The sequence below is a fragment of the Pezoporus occidentalis genome, unplaced genomic scaffold (assembly GCF_034315485.1).
Source record: "Pezoporus occidentalis ecotype Australia unplaced genomic scaffold, CSIRO_AGI_Poc_V1 ctg437, whole genome shotgun sequence".
Classification (NCBI taxonomy): Eukaryota; Metazoa; Chordata; class Aves; order Psittaciformes; family Psittacidae; genus Pezoporus; species Pezoporus occidentalis.
Window position 1 is genome coordinate 1 of NW_026915766.1, and position 18,417 is coordinate 18,417.

An 18,417-nucleotide genomic window follows, 5' to 3' on the forward strand; every position below is an offset into this window, starting at 1 on the left:
ACCCCGCCTTCAGCTGACCCCCCGTCCTCTCGCCTACCCCTCAGCGGAGCCCTGTACCCCGGCAAGGGTCCCCCAGCACTCAGAGCTGGGAGGAGGAAGGCGCAGAGCCCAACGGGGCCAATGGGACGGGAGGGAGGGCCACAGCTATGTACAGGGGCAGTGACAGCAAAGGGCTGTGCTCGGTGTGTACAAAATATACAACGGTTGTGTCCTCCGCCTGCTGCTTTTAACCCCAAACCTTCCCCTCCCCCCCGATTCCCATGTAAAACCACACCGCCAGCCCTACCCACCACCCCGTCCGTCGCCGCTGCCAGTGGGATACATGCATGTCTGTTAAAGAACAACCGAAACGGTGGGTCCCTGGGGCGGTGAGGGCAGGCCAGCCCCACTGGAGAGGGGGGAGAGGCCGTGCATGGGGTCCGGGGGGGGGGGTGCGTGTGTGTCCATCGGCCGGGGCAGGGAGGTCGGGCCCTGCTCACGAGAGGTTCTGCTCGTCCTCCATGCGAAGACACGTCTGCTCGAAGAGAAGGGGCTGTGTGGGGCTGCCGGTGCTGCGGCCGGGGAGCGCCTTGGTGAAGTCAGATGAGCCTGAGGGAGGAGAATGGGGTTCAGATCAAATAATGCCAGCCCTGGGATCAGACTGAGAGCCCAGGCCCTAGGGAGAAGGTACCCCTGCGACCCCTCTTGCCCTAGAGCAACTACATGAGCTCAATGACCTCTGCCCCTGCTAAGATGCAGATAAAGCCGGGGGTGGGACAGGGGCCACTAAGGGGACACACTATCTGCCATCAGCCTTGGCAGCAGCCATCAGGGGCCTGAATGTTCATGGAGCTCAAGAGGCAGCAGAGCCCTCACCCAGAAGTGGGGGACGGCAGAGGTTTCTGCTGCCCTGCCCAGGGCCCGGGCCCTCAGGAACAGTGGGGACCCCTGTAGGGTACAGGGATGGGAACAGAGCCAGGACAGAGCCAGTGTTGCAGCCCGGCTGGTTTGCTGCTCCTCCTTCCCTGTTCTGATGGCCAGGATCAGCACCATACCCACCCTCCCCCAAAGGTCCTCCTGCCCCACACAACAGTGATGCGTAAGAACGAGAAGACGTACCAGCTTACTCCTCTATACCAATAGAGCAGGAATCAGGACCCAGTGCTGCCCAAGACAGGAGGGAGGAAGGCAGACAGAGAGGGAAGGAGACATTAGAGAGGTACTCAGAACAGACTGCGACTCTATGGAAGAAAACAGGCTGCAACGACAGCAGTCGGAGCGAGGGCAGCGCCCCGCAGCCCCGCTTGCCAGCAGAGCGGGGCACACCACGGCCCTCCCTGCTGCCCCCCGCTGGCTTAGTCCCCAGGAGCCGGCCCAGACGGTTCCCGTCTCTCGGCGAGGAGTGCGGCTGGGGCACGTAGGGGAAGCCACTGCCACGTAAACTGTGGCACCGAGCGGCTGCAGCCCAGAGAGGAGAAAGGAAGGGAAGGACAGAGACAAAAGGGCGAGGGAGGAGGAGGAAAGGGAGGCGAGTTACCCACAGCTCGCTCTCCCCGTGCTCCGGGCAGCTCCCGTCCCAGCACCGCCCGGGCACCACCCTCCGCACAACCCCTCCGTGCCGTAAACCGGCACCGCGAGCGCAGGGGGTGCCGCCGACCCCAACGGCGCGGCCGTTACCTGGCAGGTAAACGTCAACAGGAGGGTCGTTCTCCGACTGCGTCAGGCTCCTGTGCTCGCCGCAGCTCCCGTCCTGCAGCACGTCCTCCAGCGAGGGTGGGCGGCTGCCTGCAAGCAGAGAGCACCAGGGAGCCCCTCAGTGCACACGGCCAGGAAGACGGGTGAGATCCCAGACCCAAGGAAGCTCCCCAGCCCCACGGAGGGCTCCGGGGAACCGGTCAGACTGGCCCAGGCCATGGTGCCCAAGGGCCACCTTTTCGTACGCAAGCTCATGTGCCACAATGCACCCATCCCGTATCTCTTCATGCCCTCAGGATGCTGAGCACCAGAGACACTGGGGCGCATCCTGCATGCCCAGTACGGTGGCCATGCTCTCACCAGGACCACAGTAGTGCATGCAGGCATCTCTCCCTCAGCTGTATGAGCAGGTAGCCCATGTGCGGAGCTCGCAGCAAAGTTTGGTGCTTGGCAAATAAACCAGATTTGTTGATTTTGCTCCCCTGGTTCCCAGAAAAGACCTTGGCACCTTTCCTGGGTGAAGCACAGCAGCTCAGGGATGGACTTCGGGGGCTGTGTATTCCTCAGCTCCTATGTTCACTCCCCAGCTGTCCCCATCCCACCACACCAGGGGTGGACACTAAGATGAGGTCTGGCCACCCCCAGGCCGAGTGGACACCTACCCTGCTGCAGGGACAAGGCCTCCTCGATCTCTTCCCCTGCCACGCTCTGTAAGGAGGAACAGCATAGGTTACTTCTGCAGACTGAAGGCTTTGCTGCACTTGTGTCCTGCCATGGCCTCCTCCAGAGCTGTGCTTGGGGCCAGGACTTGCTTCAGGGAAGGACCAATGGCCACCCACCAGTGCTATGGCACCATGGGCTGGGATGGAGGGGTTAACATGCAATGGTGCGGGTAAAGCCCAGCCAGCTGAGGGGAGGGCAGCTCTGACATAGCTTTCCAATGCCCCAGCTCCCAAAGAGGTGTTAGGGACACAGGGAGCGACCACGTCCTTTCCCCATGGAGCTTATGTGTAAATGAAGGCAGCCAAGACTCTTGGCTCTGGGTTACATGCCAACACACTCATCTTTACCTCGTCACTGAGGAAGGGATGGCCCTTCACAAGGCACCTCATGTCCCAGAAGCAGCCCCCCCAGAGGAGCTCTGGCTCAGAGCAGCTCCCCAGCAGAGCACACACTTACTTCTGGAGAGCTGCTCTCCCTCAGGGCCAGCTCAGCCCCGCTCAGTGCTGGCGGTGAGTCAGAGTCCTCTGAGAGCTTCTCTTCATCCTCCTCGTGGATGGGGGATGAGGGAGACCGTAGTGTGCTGCGGCAAGAGAAACTCCACTCACAAGGAGCCGCAGTGCTGCCCGCACCACGGCCCTGGTGGATTTGGTGGCAGAAGCTCAAGTTGTCACCATCCCTGCCTGTGTCTCCACCAGCAGCATCAGCCAACCTGCACAAGCAGAAGCTCAGCTACTGAGATAAATTCACCAGGGCCTCTGGTATCAGCTGCATGGAGAAGAGCAACAGTTTCTGGGGCAGAGTTTCAGCACAGTAACACAGCTTGGACAAAACTGCCTTGGCAGGGAAAGCAAGAGCCACTGGGCCCGCACTGCTCCTCACACCTCTGGGGGCTCCATTCCAAGGGGGATATCTGGAATGGAGCAAGTGGAGTGCCAGGAACAAACCCAGTCTGACCCCACCTGTACAGCCCCACAAGGGTCATGTAAAGGGCACATGCAGTGGGCTGCCCATTCCATGGCATCCACACCTACATTCTCCGTCACAAGGCCAATAGAGGAGGCTTCAGACAACAACTAAAGGGTCTCAGAATTTTGTGCTCCAAAATTCAGGTCACTTCTCTCTCCATTCTTTTGTTCCTGGGGAACTTATGGAAAGCTGAAATCCGGCAAGATTTGGATGTCAAATGCAAATTGAGGGACTAACTGCCCTGGAAAGGAGACACTCCCATCCAGAATTCTCCCTGTTAAAAATCCTCTTTCTTTTGGTAAGCCAGGCCTTAGGAGACATAAGCTGTAACCTCAGGCTGAACACATGGGTGATGCCCCAGTTCTCTCACCAGCACGAGTACCTGCTGGCCTACTAAAAGATACCAGTCGTGGGACCAGCCAGAGTCCTCTCCTGGCTCCCAGTACGTGAGGCCACAAGCCCCCAGGGCTTAGAAGGGGAACAGACCCCTCCATCCCAGTGCTGACCTATCTGGAGACTTGCTCCTCTTGCCCTTTTGGTGGCCGCTCTCCACAGCTCTGTCCATGCCCACAAGCGGCCGGCTCACAGGGGGCATCCCATCCACCACGCCAGAGTAGTTGATTTCTTCATACAGAGGGGCTGACGGGATGGTGGGGGAAACAGAGCGAAGGCCGTTCAGCGCTTCCAGCAGGGAAATAGGCTCATAGCCTGGAGGGATGTTGTCAGAGCTCTGTGGGTGAAAGAGAGCAGCGTTAAGAACCCCCCCCGTCAGGCTGGAAGCCCCCTAGAAAGGGGAGCCCTGGCTGCAGCCCTGCACCTCCACACTGCGCCCCAAGGCAGCCCAGCCTCACAGAGCCTCAGCCTCCTTCCCTGCACCAGCCACACGTTCCCCTTTGGCCTGTAATGCTGGTAATGATCCAGGCACATTTCCAGAGCAATGCTTACAAAACTGGGCATCTCAGCAAGCTGGAACGGGGCTTGACATCCCCTCACCATGCTTTCAAGAGCTGGGCAGGGAGGGTGAGAAAGCAGGTTCCTAACAAAGCTACTGTAAGATGTGCTTGGATTGTTTCTCCTAACAGATAAGATCAGAGACCCTTCCAGCTCAGCAAGCAGCCCACTTGTGCTTCCAGCCCTGGTGCACGCAGCTCTTTCACAGCATGCCCCATGCACCAGCCAGCTGAGAGATGGTCCTTGGAGCCTACACCTCTTCTGCTTCTCCCATGGCCACCATCCTCCCAGCTGCCAACACTGGCTCTGCACAGCCACCTCTGCTAAAAGGCAGGAGAGGGATCACAGAACCCCTGCACCACTCCATAAGGGAGGAGGGCAAAACTGCACCAATTCCCAATCCCTCCTTAACTCACTAAAGCTTCCAAAGGGACTCTTGCAAAGACCAACACTGGTTTAGCTCCAAAAATCCTCCTGAATACAAAGGTCCTGAGCACTCAGTGACAGCCAGGATTTATGCTGCAGCCTGGAAGGCCATAGGCAGCTCAGCCCAGCCTCCTGCAAACAAAGAGGCAAGACTTCAGCAGTTCAGGCTTACATTAAACTGAGCTGTTTCAGCTCTGTATCCTCATGGCTCTATGTTGTAAGGATAGTGTGTGGCTGCTAAGCCTGGCCATGAACTCCTGTGGCTTCTCTGTGCCTGATCTTGCGACCACAGAGCTGCAGATGTGCTTGTGCTTGCCCAGCCTGTTCCAACACAGCCACCAATTTGGTGCGAGTTGACTGCTGAACTGACTCACTTGTGTTCACAGAAGGAGTCAGATGTGGCACTTGGGGTCAACCATCAACCCACACCCCCAAGTACTGGCTTTGTGATGTTTATGAGCTTGCATGGAAGATCACAGCCGGTGACTGCAAGATAACCAAGCTAACCAAGGGATCGGTTCACAGCTGCTGCCATCTGCAGGCGGTGCGGCCAGAAGCCATCTCCACCAAGAAATTAATTTCAGAGGCGCTGCTCCGTGGATAGAAAACTCCGGGAGACGAACCCCCGTGGCTCGTGTTTGGGGCATTTTCTCCTGGCTGTGCAGACCAAGGCCTGAGGGTTCAGGCTGCTCCTTTGGGCTCATGTGGTTAAAGCTCAGGTTCTCAGCACAGCTCAGAGGCTGGAGGTGGATTTCTCAGCCAGTGGCTACAACACCCTCACTGCAAGTTACTGAGCCTTCAGGCAACCCTAAGAGCACTGCTCTCCCCGGGACACTTACCACTAGGTCCCACAGAGCCCACTGCTCCAGCAGCACTGCTGGTCACTGTAGGAAGCTTGCAAAGGGACAGGGTCACACCAGACTTGCAATAGCCTCACTCCCTGCGCCCAGCTCCATGTTTTCTCCAGACCTAACAGGCACAACCAGCCACATTCCTCATCCAGGCTGGCTTGAGGAAAAGGAAACTACAGACTCCTTGATACCAGTGAAAACTGTAGCTGCATTTGATGGGAGTACACAAAGAGCACAAACAGACCCTTCCTGACCTGAGGGCCTCCCTCACCTTCCCCTTTCTGCTTCCTGGCTCCTGGTCCCCCACAGTTACCATTCATGCTGTCCCCAGCGTGGTGTTCCAGTCACATGCTCTTACATCAGCTTGGAGAATACCCAACAACACAAACTCCATCCCTTCTGTTTCTGTAAAAGCAGAACAGCCCACTGCAGCCAGTGTTACTGAATGCAAGTCCTGGTCCAATGGTGCCTGCTTGTCTACCTCTACATCTAGCATCAGGGTGGAAACCACAAGATGTGTCCATGCCAAACTGTCAAGGGGATGGGACAAGTGCAATGGGTGAGCCAAGGGGTCAGCAGCTTGCCCGCAGTTCAACAAAGCCTGGAAAACATCTTGGCCAGGAACTACAAAGCAGCCAGGCTCAGCACTGGAGACAGTCCCTGCGAGCTAGTGCCAGACCCCTGTGGCAAGCTGCTTCCACCTTCTTATTTCTCCACACGCAACCCAGGGAGTTAGTGATGGTGTGCAGGGTGTGAGAACCTGACTGCTCATGTGGAGGCAGTACTGGGAGTGCTGCAGCCTGTGCAGGGGCAGGAGTCAGCCCAGCGTGTCAGCGAGCCCTCACATGTGTAACACTTCCATGTGCTGGTGACACTGTGGGCAAAGAACTGCCCCAGGAGCCAAACACGACCAAGTCACTTACAGTTTCCCTTCTAGGCTTCCTGCTGGGCAGGGAGACAGGGCTCACTTTAAAGGGTTTAAAGGGATACTGTCAAGAGAAAACCATGTTTAAGGAAGTTGTTCGTTGAGGTTAGTGACACGAAGAGACACACAGCACCTCTTCACCTCGCTCCAGGTGACAGCACCTCCTTCCTCTACACACCATGGTCTGCTTCACAACAACCCTCGGGGTTTCTCCCCTGCTCTGTTTCTTACCCCCAGTTGAAGGCAGCAGGGCTACAGTGCTGCAGAGGACAGATGGGTAAAACAAGGCTGCTTCTGTGACACTATCTTTCTGTTCCCATGAAGGTCTGCAAGATGATCTGGATGCAGTTCTGCTTCTCCTCACTCTGACCTCACGTGTCTTGCCAGAGCCAGCTGTGCAACAGCACTGCCCAGGCCATGAATGAGCACCAAGGACATGCAATCAGGCCCAGGGGCCACCACCACCACGCTTCCCATCCCAGGTTTCCTCAGCTGCCTGCAGAGACCTCAATTTCTCATGAAGGCTTGCACAAAGAGGCCTTTCTGCTGTCATGCTGGGAACCCTGATGACAAGGGCATTTCATCAGAGCATGCTGCCACAAAGATGTATGTACAAGTCAAACTGCCACCTCCCCATTTTCCCTGCTCCCATCCTGCCCAAAGCCTGCCACTTTTCTGCTGGGATTGGTGCCGAGAAACCTTCTCAGACTGAGGTTTCTGTGGATTTGTTTCCTCCAAAAGACAAGAGGGCACTTGGCTAAAACCAAGTTTATTAATTGTTAATCCACGAGAGGAGAGATCCTGGCTGTCCAGCAGGGTTGACAAGAAAGGCTGCACTGCTCAGCAAGACCAACGTCTGAGTGTACCTCCTGAGGTCCCAGGAACACAAGCAACTGGTGCATGCACAGGCTGCCCGCTCGGACTGAGACCAGCGCCCAGGCTTTGTACACAGGGTTGGGAGGTACTTACAGAGTGCTCGTCGTGGTCAACATTCTGTGCCAAGACAGGGCTGAATGACACTGGTGACAGAGCCCCTGGCTTCTTCCTCACAGCCCGGATCTGCAGTAGGGCACGGAAAGCTAAGAGAGAATAGCACGCAGGTGACTGCATGGCCAAACGGGACCAGGTCATGTCTGGTGTGTACCAGAGCTCCTCAGCTTGTCAGAGACATGCCATAGGCCTGGGGGATCTTCACATGCACAAGGGGAGCAGGGCTGTGGAGCACACCAAAGCTTGGTGCTGTGATTTGGCTTCTAGTCAATTGAGCTAGACAGGGAAGAGATCTGCTGGCCAAAAACTATGGGTACAAAGTCCTTGCAGAGAACAGGCACTCCCTGCCCTAGTACCATCATGGATAGGGGTGCTTCAGGCCTGATACTGTACAACACAGTAAGAAAAACATGAGCTTTGCCTTGAGCAGTGCATTGCAAGCTACAGGATGGGGGGGGGGGGGTGTCATGTGAACCACTTTGGGTTCATTCAGACCCAAGTCTCAGCTCTGGGGTCCAGATGGCCCTGGAAGCATCGTGCCTGCCACCGGCTGCTGCCCCACCAGCTGCTGCCCCAGCCAGCACTGTGCTGCTCTGCAATAGCTGCAAACCCAGCCAGAGGGTTAGTGGGTATAGTCTTGTCTCCAGCACAGCCAGCCCTTGGTCCTCCCACCACAACAGCTTTGATCTCCACTCCCTGCCCACAGTCCCATTTCCTACCTGCAGATCTTTAATATTGTTAGTTCCTCTGTGCCAAGGGCACAGATGAATGAGCCAGACGTGTGTTCTGGTGCAGCTGTAAGAACTTGCTCATAGGTAAGGAAAAGCCCAGGCATTTCCCTAGTTCTTTTGCACCCAGCCTAGAGCAAGAGGACAGAGGTTCAGATCTATCCTTGCTGCCCCTGCACTCCCCAGCAGCAGATTCCCAGGAAGTCTGACATGGGGGCACTTTCCAAACAAACACAACCTCCTCCACGCATTGTGCAGATGAGAGAATACTGTCCCTGTGTTTTAAGTTGTGCTATTTATAGTTAAAGCTGTCTGGCACTTCCTCTAAAAAGATCCTGTTTTCGGTTACTGCATGTTTGCCACGTTTGAACCACTCAGACTTTTCTCAGGCCAAATACCTGTCTTAGGCTCTTTTTTCTTTTGCTAAGAAATATCAATTAGAAACAAATACCTCAGCCCAAGGTAAAACAAAATCAGCAGATTCCAGCAAAAAAACAGGCATCATCTCTCAAGAGATTCCTATGCCTCTGTGCTTTGAGAAAACACATGGAATTCAGCAAGTGCTGCCTTAGTGTTAGAATGGGTACTTCACTTTTTCCATGTTTTGGGAGCTAAGCAATGCAGATCCTCTGAATTCTCCTGGCAGAACAAAGGACTCCAAACTGACTGTTACCTCATCTCTGCCTCCTGGTGAAATCAAAGTCAAGTTGCCAGAGGGTAAAACACAAACAATGTAAAGTGCTTGGACAGTCCCCTGGTGGGACTGGCTGCTGAAGGGGCCAGATATGCTCAGGATAAAGCTTCTACATTTCTTCTTTTGGTGGATTTTCCATCATTTTCACCAAAACACAAGATCTGCCTGCATGGCACAGCTCAGAGCACCTGCACCTTCAGATCCATGCCAGGGAGAGGACAGGTGGCCTGGGAGGCACTGCACAAAGAGCCTTTTTCCCCTCACGTGCTCTTCTTCCCTATTCAAGGACAGCTATTTTAGGTGGCAGGAGTGTTCAGACACCAGTGAGAGCAGCAGCATGTTTGATGCTGATCCTCAGGGTTGGGTATATACAATACACACTCCCTCTCACAGCCTGCACTGACTTAACAAGAGCCTAGTATGGAGAAAGATGCCCTTGTTTCCTGGGCACATACTCACGAAGCCTGCAGATGGGGCAGTTGTTGGCCTGGTATCGCAGGGTGTCAGCACAGGAATTGCACAGACAGAGGTGTCTGCAGGGCAGAATGAGGGTGTCCCGGAGGTCAGACAGGCAAACCACACACTCATTGCTGTTGTCGCTGTTCTCGTCATCTGAAGGCTGCAACAAGAGGCAAGATGTGGGCACATGAATGGCAAGAGCTATAGAGAACTGCCAAGGGGCCTGGGGAAATTCCCACCCAGAAGTCCGTGGAAGAGCTGGCATCTTCTTCCCACAGCTCTCAGCAGCGGTTTCTCAAGGAGAGCAAGCTCCAGCCCACACAGCCCTGATACAGACACTCCTTCCTCTCAGGGCTCTGCTCTGAGCTCACTGAAGGCCAGAGATGAGGGCACTGACTGTGAATCCACAGCTGCCCTTCTCCAGAGCTAGTCTGTGTGCAGAGGGGAGCCCCTTTTGGGTAGGGATCCCCTTGGCTGAGGGGGACCAAGAACAAGGTCCTGTCTGGTAGTCTCCAGGGTAAGCAGGGAAGTGGTCTCTTAGACAGTCCAGCCTTTCTGCCCCAGAGAGAGCAGCCTATAAAGGATCTGCTTGCTGACTGTGGCAGGCAGCAGGTTAGACTGCCCCCAGGCTGGATGGAAGGTGGTACCCCAGCCATGCCTAGCCCAGTTTCCATAGGTCCTCTGAGCAAGAGAGGAGTGCGTGGTTCTCCTGTCACAGCATCTTCACCAGTGTCCTGCGCTGGCACAAGCTTCATGCAGCTGCAGGAAAACCAGCCTGGGATGCTCACCCACTCACAGCTATCCCGGTACAAAGGTCAGTGTGAATCCATCCCATATGAACGTGCATCACACTCATCTTTCAGTCAGAGTCCCAAAAACTGGATTACAGCTACCCAGGAACCTGTTGCTGGGTGGAAAAACCCACTCTCTGACCGTAAGAGCTCTCTTCACTGACACCCAAGAACGCCATAGAAGTAACACTACCAAACTGATGATCCAGTGTGGGCCACCCTCCACCTTCACCTCGTCCCACTTCATGAGGCCCCTTTGGTCTCTAGGGCAACCACACGCTAGACCATGGGCAGCTTTGGTGTAAACAGCGATAGACAGCATCTGCTGCTGCCACATCCACACCCAGCCTGATGCCTATGCCAGCAAAAGGCTGCAAGGTCTGCCTCATCACATGGACTCTTCACCTATTTTGGGAGGTTGGGAGGGCAGGCTTTTTGCTTTTCCATTCAAACAGTTTGCCAAGTACACTAGTAAGAACAAAAATGTCCCCAGGCCACTTGTGTGATGAGCCACAAATGTGTGATGGCTGGATAAGGAGCATCATCACAAGACCCTGTAGGACCCAAAGAGAAGCCTTTAATGCTCTTAAATACATCCTGTGCAAAAAAAAAATCTTTAACAAGACTTCTCCCTCCTGCCTCTTCAGGTGCTGTTTGCAAAGGAAGACAGAGATCACAACGCTTTGGGCAGGACACTGCATTACTTGGAGAAGAAATCCTGCTTGTCTTGCTCTGTGGCTACTCCTGTTTGCAAATCACACATCACACACAGCAGAGCAGTGTGATGCTGAGGCCAGCACTTGGTACACTGCAGCCCAGGTGGCAGCAAAGGGCAGCTCAAAAGGAGGCAAAGCAAGCATAAAGCAGTCAATAATCTGCATGGCGCTGTGCAGCAGGCTGGGATTCAGCAGAAGCTCCTGCCTGAGGATGGGCAATGTTTCTTGTTACAGCATTTGCACACACATCCCTTACTGATGCTGTGCTCCCTCTTTGCTGGGGAATGCAGGCTGCTCTCTGGACACTGGCAAGTCCTAGAGAGCTCAGTTCACTGAAACGCTACAGGAATATGCAGGTCCTGCACCCAAAAACTCCCAAACCAAACAGAAGAACATGAAGGAGCCAAAGCAGCAAAGCACAACACCAGGCACTATTGCCTTGACTGCACAGAGGCAGCAACACCAGCCAATGGCTGTCTCTACTGTCTCCGTGTTCTGATACACCCCTGGGGCACTGATGCCCTTCTCTCTCAGCAATCCCTGTCCCAGGAAACAGCCTTGAGTCTCATGCTGTCTAAAATTATCTCAGTACAATTCCACGGAGTGTTTGGGCCTTACAACAGTGAGAACCTGTCATCCCTGAGCATCTTCAGTGCCTGCAGGAGTGACACAGACTTGACAGCTGTTCTGGGAAGCATCTCCACGTTGCCCTGCCAAGCCCCATAGTTAAGCTCAAAACCAGGAGGTGCAGGCTGGAAACCCACAGCTCAGGGAGCAGGAGGCTCCTGAGCACCTTTACCTTGGTCTCTTGGTTGTTTTTATTCTCGATGCCGTAGATCTCCTGAAGCAGATAGCTCACCCGGTCAACCTGGCGAAGAAGACAACAGTTGGAGTGCCAGCTGCTCTGTCATTGCTGCTTCGTGATCACCTCCCCTCCCTCCCTCAAAATGTCCACGTTACACCCACAAAGCTAGCTCCCCTATAGCTACCTGAAAACACTAACAGAAATATTACAAAGTATAGCTGGTAGAATGAGCTCTTCCTTGCTCAAAAAGTGGTGCCCATCCTGTCTTGTCCAAGCAGGGAGCCCAGCTGCCCACTTTTGTTGTTATCAAGATCACCTAAAAACCAAGTACTCTACTTGTCTCACAGATCAAGAGGGTATATGCACCCACAGTTCAAATAAGCCAGAGGCAATCAGCCTTTCACAGTCCTTTCCTTCTGTAAAGTACTGCTTAACTTTAACCAGTATTAACTTCCACTCATCTTTGTAACCTCAGCAGAGGTACTGTGCAACAGCTTGTTACTGACACATCCATGGATGCACATCACTTCTTTGTTCATTACCTGAGAACAAGTCAAGCTGCTGAAGACAGACAAACCATGTCCCTTAGCATGAAAAACAAAAACACTTGAGGGACAATCCTACATTAGTGCAGTGTCATTTATTATGATCCCCAGGTCCTTGGTGGCTTCTCTAAACTGGGATGTGTGGTAGCAGAAAATGCTCAAGGACACAGCCACAGACCTGGGACACACTCCTCCAAGCCATGCCCTTGTGCAGCCACTGGCAGCTGCCCGCAAACTGCCCCAACCAGCTGGATTAAAGCACATCAGAAAGGCTGACAGTTCAAGTCCCAGCAAGGCAAATCCCTCTGCACTGCGGGGTGTTCTCCCCTGTTTCTGAGCTTAGCCAGGAAATGCAGCACGAGACTCAGAGCTGTCAGCAGCAGCTCCTACAAGGATGCACAAAGATACCAGTTCCCCGAGATGTGGTGCTACACAGCAGCTGCTCCAGAGCCAGGTGTGCTCCGCCACACAAAATCCCACAACAGGCAGAATGGTGCAGGGGTTGCAAGGTCTCAAACTGACACATCTCACAAACAGGGGAAGCAAACACTTTCCTCCCATCTCTAGTAACTGCCCAGTTGCCACCATACAGTGCAACCAAGTCACTGGGAGCCCAGTGCTTCAACAGCTTGTGGATCCATGGATTTTGGCATCTCCATTTGTAATCGGCAGCTCTCCTTTTGTCAAACCAGGTGCTCAGAAGAGCAATGGCTTTGCCATGGGATTTCAGTGCTGCAGAAGATGTCACACACAAAGATGGGGGCAGGAGCTAGCTATATCCAACCCATCAGCCAGTTCAGAAATGCTCTGAGCTGGGATGCAGCAGCTTTAACAAACTAATTCCAAAGTCTCCCCATATAACTCAGCGTGCAGATTACAGACAATCTGTTCTAGGGCTGCATTTCATGGCAATGAGGTCAGCCTTTGGACTGCTGAACAAAACCATCTGCAGTGGCTCACAACTCACCCAGGAAGTTTGGGAACAATTATGTGGGAGATGTCCTTTTGTAACTTGACATCTCAAACAGAGTCTTGGTACAGCATCCTGACTGCTCAGAGGATTGTAATGAGTGACAGCAAGTGCAGAAGTGGTCAGCTCAAAGCAAAGAAGATGCCAGGAAGGAAGACGCAGCAGGAGTCTGCATTCATTTTAACTGCTTGCCTCTAAAAAATCCCAAGATGTCCCAGTAGGCAAAGGGTGAGCAGTGCAACATGGCTCTTACTAGAAAGATCTCTAGGTTTTAAAAGAGTAGGAGTAAATAAGTAGATGACTGCAAACAATGCAGTCCTTCACCTTCACGCTTTTCCAAACCTTCCCGCACCATGTCATCCTTCCAAAGGCTTCTGTTGCTATATAAAGCCTCAGCTGATGCACACAGGAGTCACAAGCCAAGTCCAGGTCATGTTTTTCTGCTGATCCGTTTGTATTCATCCATGCTGGATTTCTTGAAACAGATCAGTACGTACATTATAACTGATCTCAGCTGAGAGAACAAAGCAGTTCAGCTCATTAGCTGCTGCTTCCTGCTCCCAAAGAGCTTTAGAAGTCAATGCACACAAAAGGTACCTGGCAATCCCGGCAATGGCAAGGAGGGGAAGGCAAAGAAAAGCAGTGATGGCGAAGAACGTACAAGGTTACACAGATAGTTTACTCCATACATACACTCTATACCTCAGCTCTATGCTCCTATGGGTGCAGATGTCACCTCAAGTTTCAACGGTACTGTGTGATCCTCTAGAAAGAGCTTCCTTCTATTTTAAAAGCCATAGGGGAGATCATTGAAGCATTACATTTTACAAACTGCCAACAAAAAGCAAATACCCACAACCAAACACAGAGTGGGAAGGTTACATGCTCTGCTAGTGAAGACAGACAGGCACACACTGTTTCACTGCAGGAGCAGCTAACCATATTGTGGTAGGGTGGAAATTTCCCTGAAGAGCAGCTCCAGCAAGACAGCCCTCCATCTGAGGTGTCCCGAGTGCTGAATGGACACTGGCACACACACTGTGGTAGTGTGTGCAGTAACCAAGCACCGACTCAGAGAGGTCACAGCCATGTAAGCACTAGTTTTTTTCTTTTAAATCTTGCTTTTCATGAGCTCACAAATGCTCTTCTCTGGTCAAAAAGTATGTGAGAAAGAGGCACTGCTGGTACCACACTGCTCTGCTCCCTCAATGCTCAGGCAGCTTCTTCCAGCACAGTGCAGGAGCTCTCCCTTTGAAAGTATGGCTCTTCCAGATGTTCCCAGTACAAACCTGCCTTCACACACTCCATTGACTCCCTCCCAAAACAGTCTTTGTCTGCCTCTATTAAGAGTACCTGTGGGATACAGATCAATCAATTAGCCAGGAGATAATGCTGCAACACAGCCAAGTTAAGCACCAAGAAAGGGAGGGAAGCACTAATCAGGTCAATCTAGGGCACACAGGGCTCAGAACAGAAGTCCACCTGAAGCAGCAAGCGTAGCCACTAGCATCAGGATAAAGCTCTGAAAGTGCTGTCACTAGGCATGAGCAAGTCTGAAGGACAGGCTTTGAGTCTCTGCACAGCATTGGTGAGGCAGGTAGTGAACTACTGAATGCAATTTTTATATGGGAGTCACTGATACCTTTTAGCATCTCTTTTCTGACCTGGGGACTGCAACATCTTAGGGAAAAAAAATGTGTAATGAAGGCACTTGATGATCTTCTTAGTAGTAAAAGGTTTCTTGATTCAGATCAGAAAACCCTAGCCATCAATTATGAGCAGCTGAAGTCAAACACATTTACAGCAGAAACACAGCACACATCTGAAGGTGAAGGGATCAACCACCAAAATCTCATCTATTTCTCCAAGACATTTCAAGCTGATCCTTGCAGCAGGATCACTACCAGGTTTCCTTTCAGAAGGTGAAATTCTTCGCAATCTTTGCAGTTGCCGATATATTTCTTTCAGTGCAAGACTGGATGCAATTTCTGTCTTGATAAGGCACCACACAGCTTCACACCACATCGGATGGGCTAAAAAAAGGGCTACAGACCCCTGATGTTTCCAGTTTGCCAGTCTCCTCTCTTCCCTTCCCCTCATGATGTGTGCCGTCTGGGACACAAACTACAGCTTAAAAGCAAGACCATGTTGTGACTGTTCAAGTCCCAAGATACTCGTAGGGAACAGGCAAGATGAGCCAAAAGGTCTCAGTCCCCGGGGCTGCTCCAAAGATACTGTGGGCACAACAAGGAAGCTTGTGTAGGGAGAAGATGATCCCCTCATACCGTAACATGCTCACACGTGTGGAAAGCTAAGAGTTTTCAGTCTCCGGGCAGAAAACTGGGGGCCTGAAAAGATATCCATCCACACCACAAAACACAGAACCTAAGGAGATCAGGCAACATCAATGAACAGATGTGCTTCACACTTCTTAACACATACAGCATTTAAGCTCACTTATACAAATCGAATTTACTTACATCTATATATGTAAGCATCAGTACTGTGCTTTACCAGCGAGGCAGGAATGTATAGGGAAGACTGGATTTATACATAGTGCCTGCTTCCCAGGGGAGCACAGAGACCTGCACTACAGCTCTGCCAGTCCCACTGCTGTGTTTCTTTCCCCAACACACACCTGTTTGTGCAACAAACTACCCAACATTAAGGGCTGCCAGCAGCTCACTGCCTTTGCTTGTGATATCTCAGCTAATGAGGTGAGGTCTCAGGCTCTCAGTGAACTAACACTAAAGCTTCCCACTGGGTACAGACAGCCACCTGTGGGACACCAGCAAACATCTTTAATTAAGGAAAGAGGTACTTACAATTTGCTTCTGTTTCAATGGCTTCACAGAAAAGCTGCCATCAACATGCTAGCGGGAAAAAAAGGAAATATATTAAATAGCTGAAGTGTACAAATGAAGATCAAACAGACTCATGCTCAGAGTTGATGTCTGCTGCCTAAGGAGAGAGTGGCATGTGTGTAACAGGGACAGCCTGAATGCCCATCATTCCCAGCAGTTAATGGAACAGGGTATCAGTGCCCCTTGTCTGCTCCAGTGCAGAGCTAGATGGACTTGGCTCAAGTTAAACCTGGCTGAAATGGGTTAAAGCAAGCACAAAAATCCCTTGACACACTGCATGCTTTCAGGTTGCAAGCAGTCCAACTGGGTGCAAACACTTCTTCAGCCAATCCAGCAAGACTTGGGAGGGGCTATTTCTTAACACCCTAAAATAACACCCAGTTACAGAGCCCCTCTTGAGGCCAGAGCCCCAAGAGAGCAAGGGGCTGGCAGGAGGCCGAGAACAAGAATCATTCACTGGACGGAGTCCAAACCAATTCACATACACTCCACATTGCCACCTTCAGAGCTGCAGTGGCTGCCTCAAGCCTTTCACTTGCTCACTGGCAGCAGACACAGCTGCAAAAATCCTGTATATACCTGGTGTCAGAACTGGTGACAGGAATAGTGCGCTATTTCTATTATCTCCATCCTTCACAAGGGCCAGCCAAACTGAAAGAAAACAGCTCTCCTGCCACAGTCTAGAGAGCAGGAAAGGAGACTTAGGGGAAACTCCAGCAGGCTCTGCTGCTGTGAATAGCTGCAGCCATGCATCCATTTGCTGAAGGAGTTTCAGAAGAAGGAGACAGCAAGATCGCACCTAAAGACAAAACAGTCCTGTTCTCCAGGCAAACATAGAGTGCCAAGTGTCTGCCTTTGGAAGAGTGGCAAGGCCAGACTGCACAGAGCATCAACCTTACTATTCTGATCCTAAAGGTACATATAAATAGCAAGTAGGTCTGTCTGTCCTCTGAGCATGCTCTGGTAATCATTAGCAGTGCTTATTAGCAAGGACCTCCTCTGGATTTATGGACCTACACTTCAAAAGCTCCAATTAATCTACGGATGGGGAATATATTTTAATGAAACAGGGAGGAGAAAGAACTCAACATGTAGTTTGCCCTGTGACTTTTTTATTAAAAGAAAGATTTTGATCTTGTTTTAAGTACGTAGTGGAAGATGAGAAAAAGTGGCCCCACCAGACAGCGTCTCCCACTCACAGAACACACAGACTGAAGAAGAACAGAAGCACTTTCAGTCCTCGAGCTCAGACCTGGACACAGGACATAATTCAGCACTGATGCAATGGCCTGACCAGCTTTAGTTAGTTCCCAGTTTTGCCTCATACCTCATTCAGGTCCCTGAACATTACTTTCAGGCTTTTGCCATCAACTTTGTGCATCCAGAATGCTCCAAGGTCCCGCACAGTAGGTGAAATTTACCCATAATCCTTGAAATCCTGCTTCCACAGCTGCAGCACTTTTAAGCCACTTTCCAGTCTCATCAGACACAACTTTCCAGAGCTTCCCTACTGCCCTCATGCTAACACATTACCAATATGTGTGTATTTTCCTACTTTCTACAAAGTGCTATTATCAAGTGCTAGCCATGGGATGCTAGAATGGGAACTTGAGAGTTGGGACATCCAACTCTCCAACTAGAAGGAAGTGCAGCAGGAGGGCCAGGAGACCTCCTTGGATGGATAAGGAGCTCCTGAGGAAAATTCAAGTGAAAAAAGAGGCTTATAATAAGTGGAAGCAAGGACAGGTGGCCTAGGAAGAGTACAGGGATGTTGTCTGGGAAGCTAGGGACCAGGTTAGGAAAGCTAAGGCCCAGTTAGAATTAAACTTGGCTAGGGGTATTAAGGATAACAGGAAGGGATTCTACAGGTACATAGCAAATAAAAAACAGACTAGGGAGAACGTAGGGCCCCTCAGGAAGCTCTTGGGAGAACTGGCTACACAGAATTTGGAGAAGGCTGAGGTTCTGAATGACTTCTTTGCCTCGGTCTTCACTAGCAAAGGCTCTGACCAAACCACCCAAGTCTTGGAAGGAGATACAGGGACTGTGAGGATGAAGACCTTGCGCCCACTGTAGGAGAGGATCTGGTTCGAGACCATCTTAAAAATCTGAACATGCACAAGTCCATGGGTCCTGATGAGATCCACTTGCGGGTCCCGAAGGAGCTGGCGAATGAAGTTGCTAAGCCACTGGCCATCATATTTGAGAAATCATGGCAGTCAGGTGAAGTTCCCGACGACTGGAAAAAGGGAAATATAACCCCCGTTTTCAAGAAGGGGAAAATGGATGACCCGGGGAATTACAGACAAGTCAGTCTCACCTCTGTGCCTGGCAAAATC

At 52.0% G+C, this 18,417-nt stretch overlaps 1 protein-coding gene across 6 annotated transcripts in view; it reads right to left on the reverse strand.

Moving 5' to 3' along the window:
- Positions 1–6: 6 nt before the first annotated feature.
- The window catches only part of MGRN1 (mahogunin ring finger 1), a 57,187-nt gene continuing 38,776 nt past the window's right edge, over positions 7–18,417 (reverse strand). For 2 of the 6 annotated variants that reach the window (XM_062634708.1, XM_062634709.1), the window contains exons 8-17: positions 16,040–16,087; positions 11,694–11,762; positions 9,388–9,547; positions 7,486–7,595; positions 6,515–6,580; positions 3,870–4,093; positions 2,854–2,977; positions 2,337–2,382; positions 1,657–1,764; positions 7–588 (exon numbers count right to left, since the gene is read on the reverse strand). In XM_062634708.1, the coding sequence (XP_062490692.1) occupies positions 476–588; positions 1,657–1,764; positions 2,337–2,382; positions 2,854–2,977; positions 3,870–4,093; positions 6,515–6,580; positions 7,486–7,595; positions 9,388–9,547; positions 11,694–11,762; positions 16,040–16,087 (1,068 nt within the window). In that variant the 3' untranslated portion in view covers positions 7–475. Of the gene's footprint in view, positions 589–1,098; positions 1,144–1,656; positions 1,765–2,336; positions 2,383–2,853; positions 2,978–3,869; positions 4,094–6,514; positions 6,581–7,485; positions 7,596–9,387; positions 9,548–11,693; positions 11,763–16,039; positions 16,088–18,417 lie in introns of all 6 variants that reach the window. The other 4 variants (XM_062634713.1, XM_062634712.1, XM_062634714.1 and 1 more) reach the window with 4 other exon arrangements.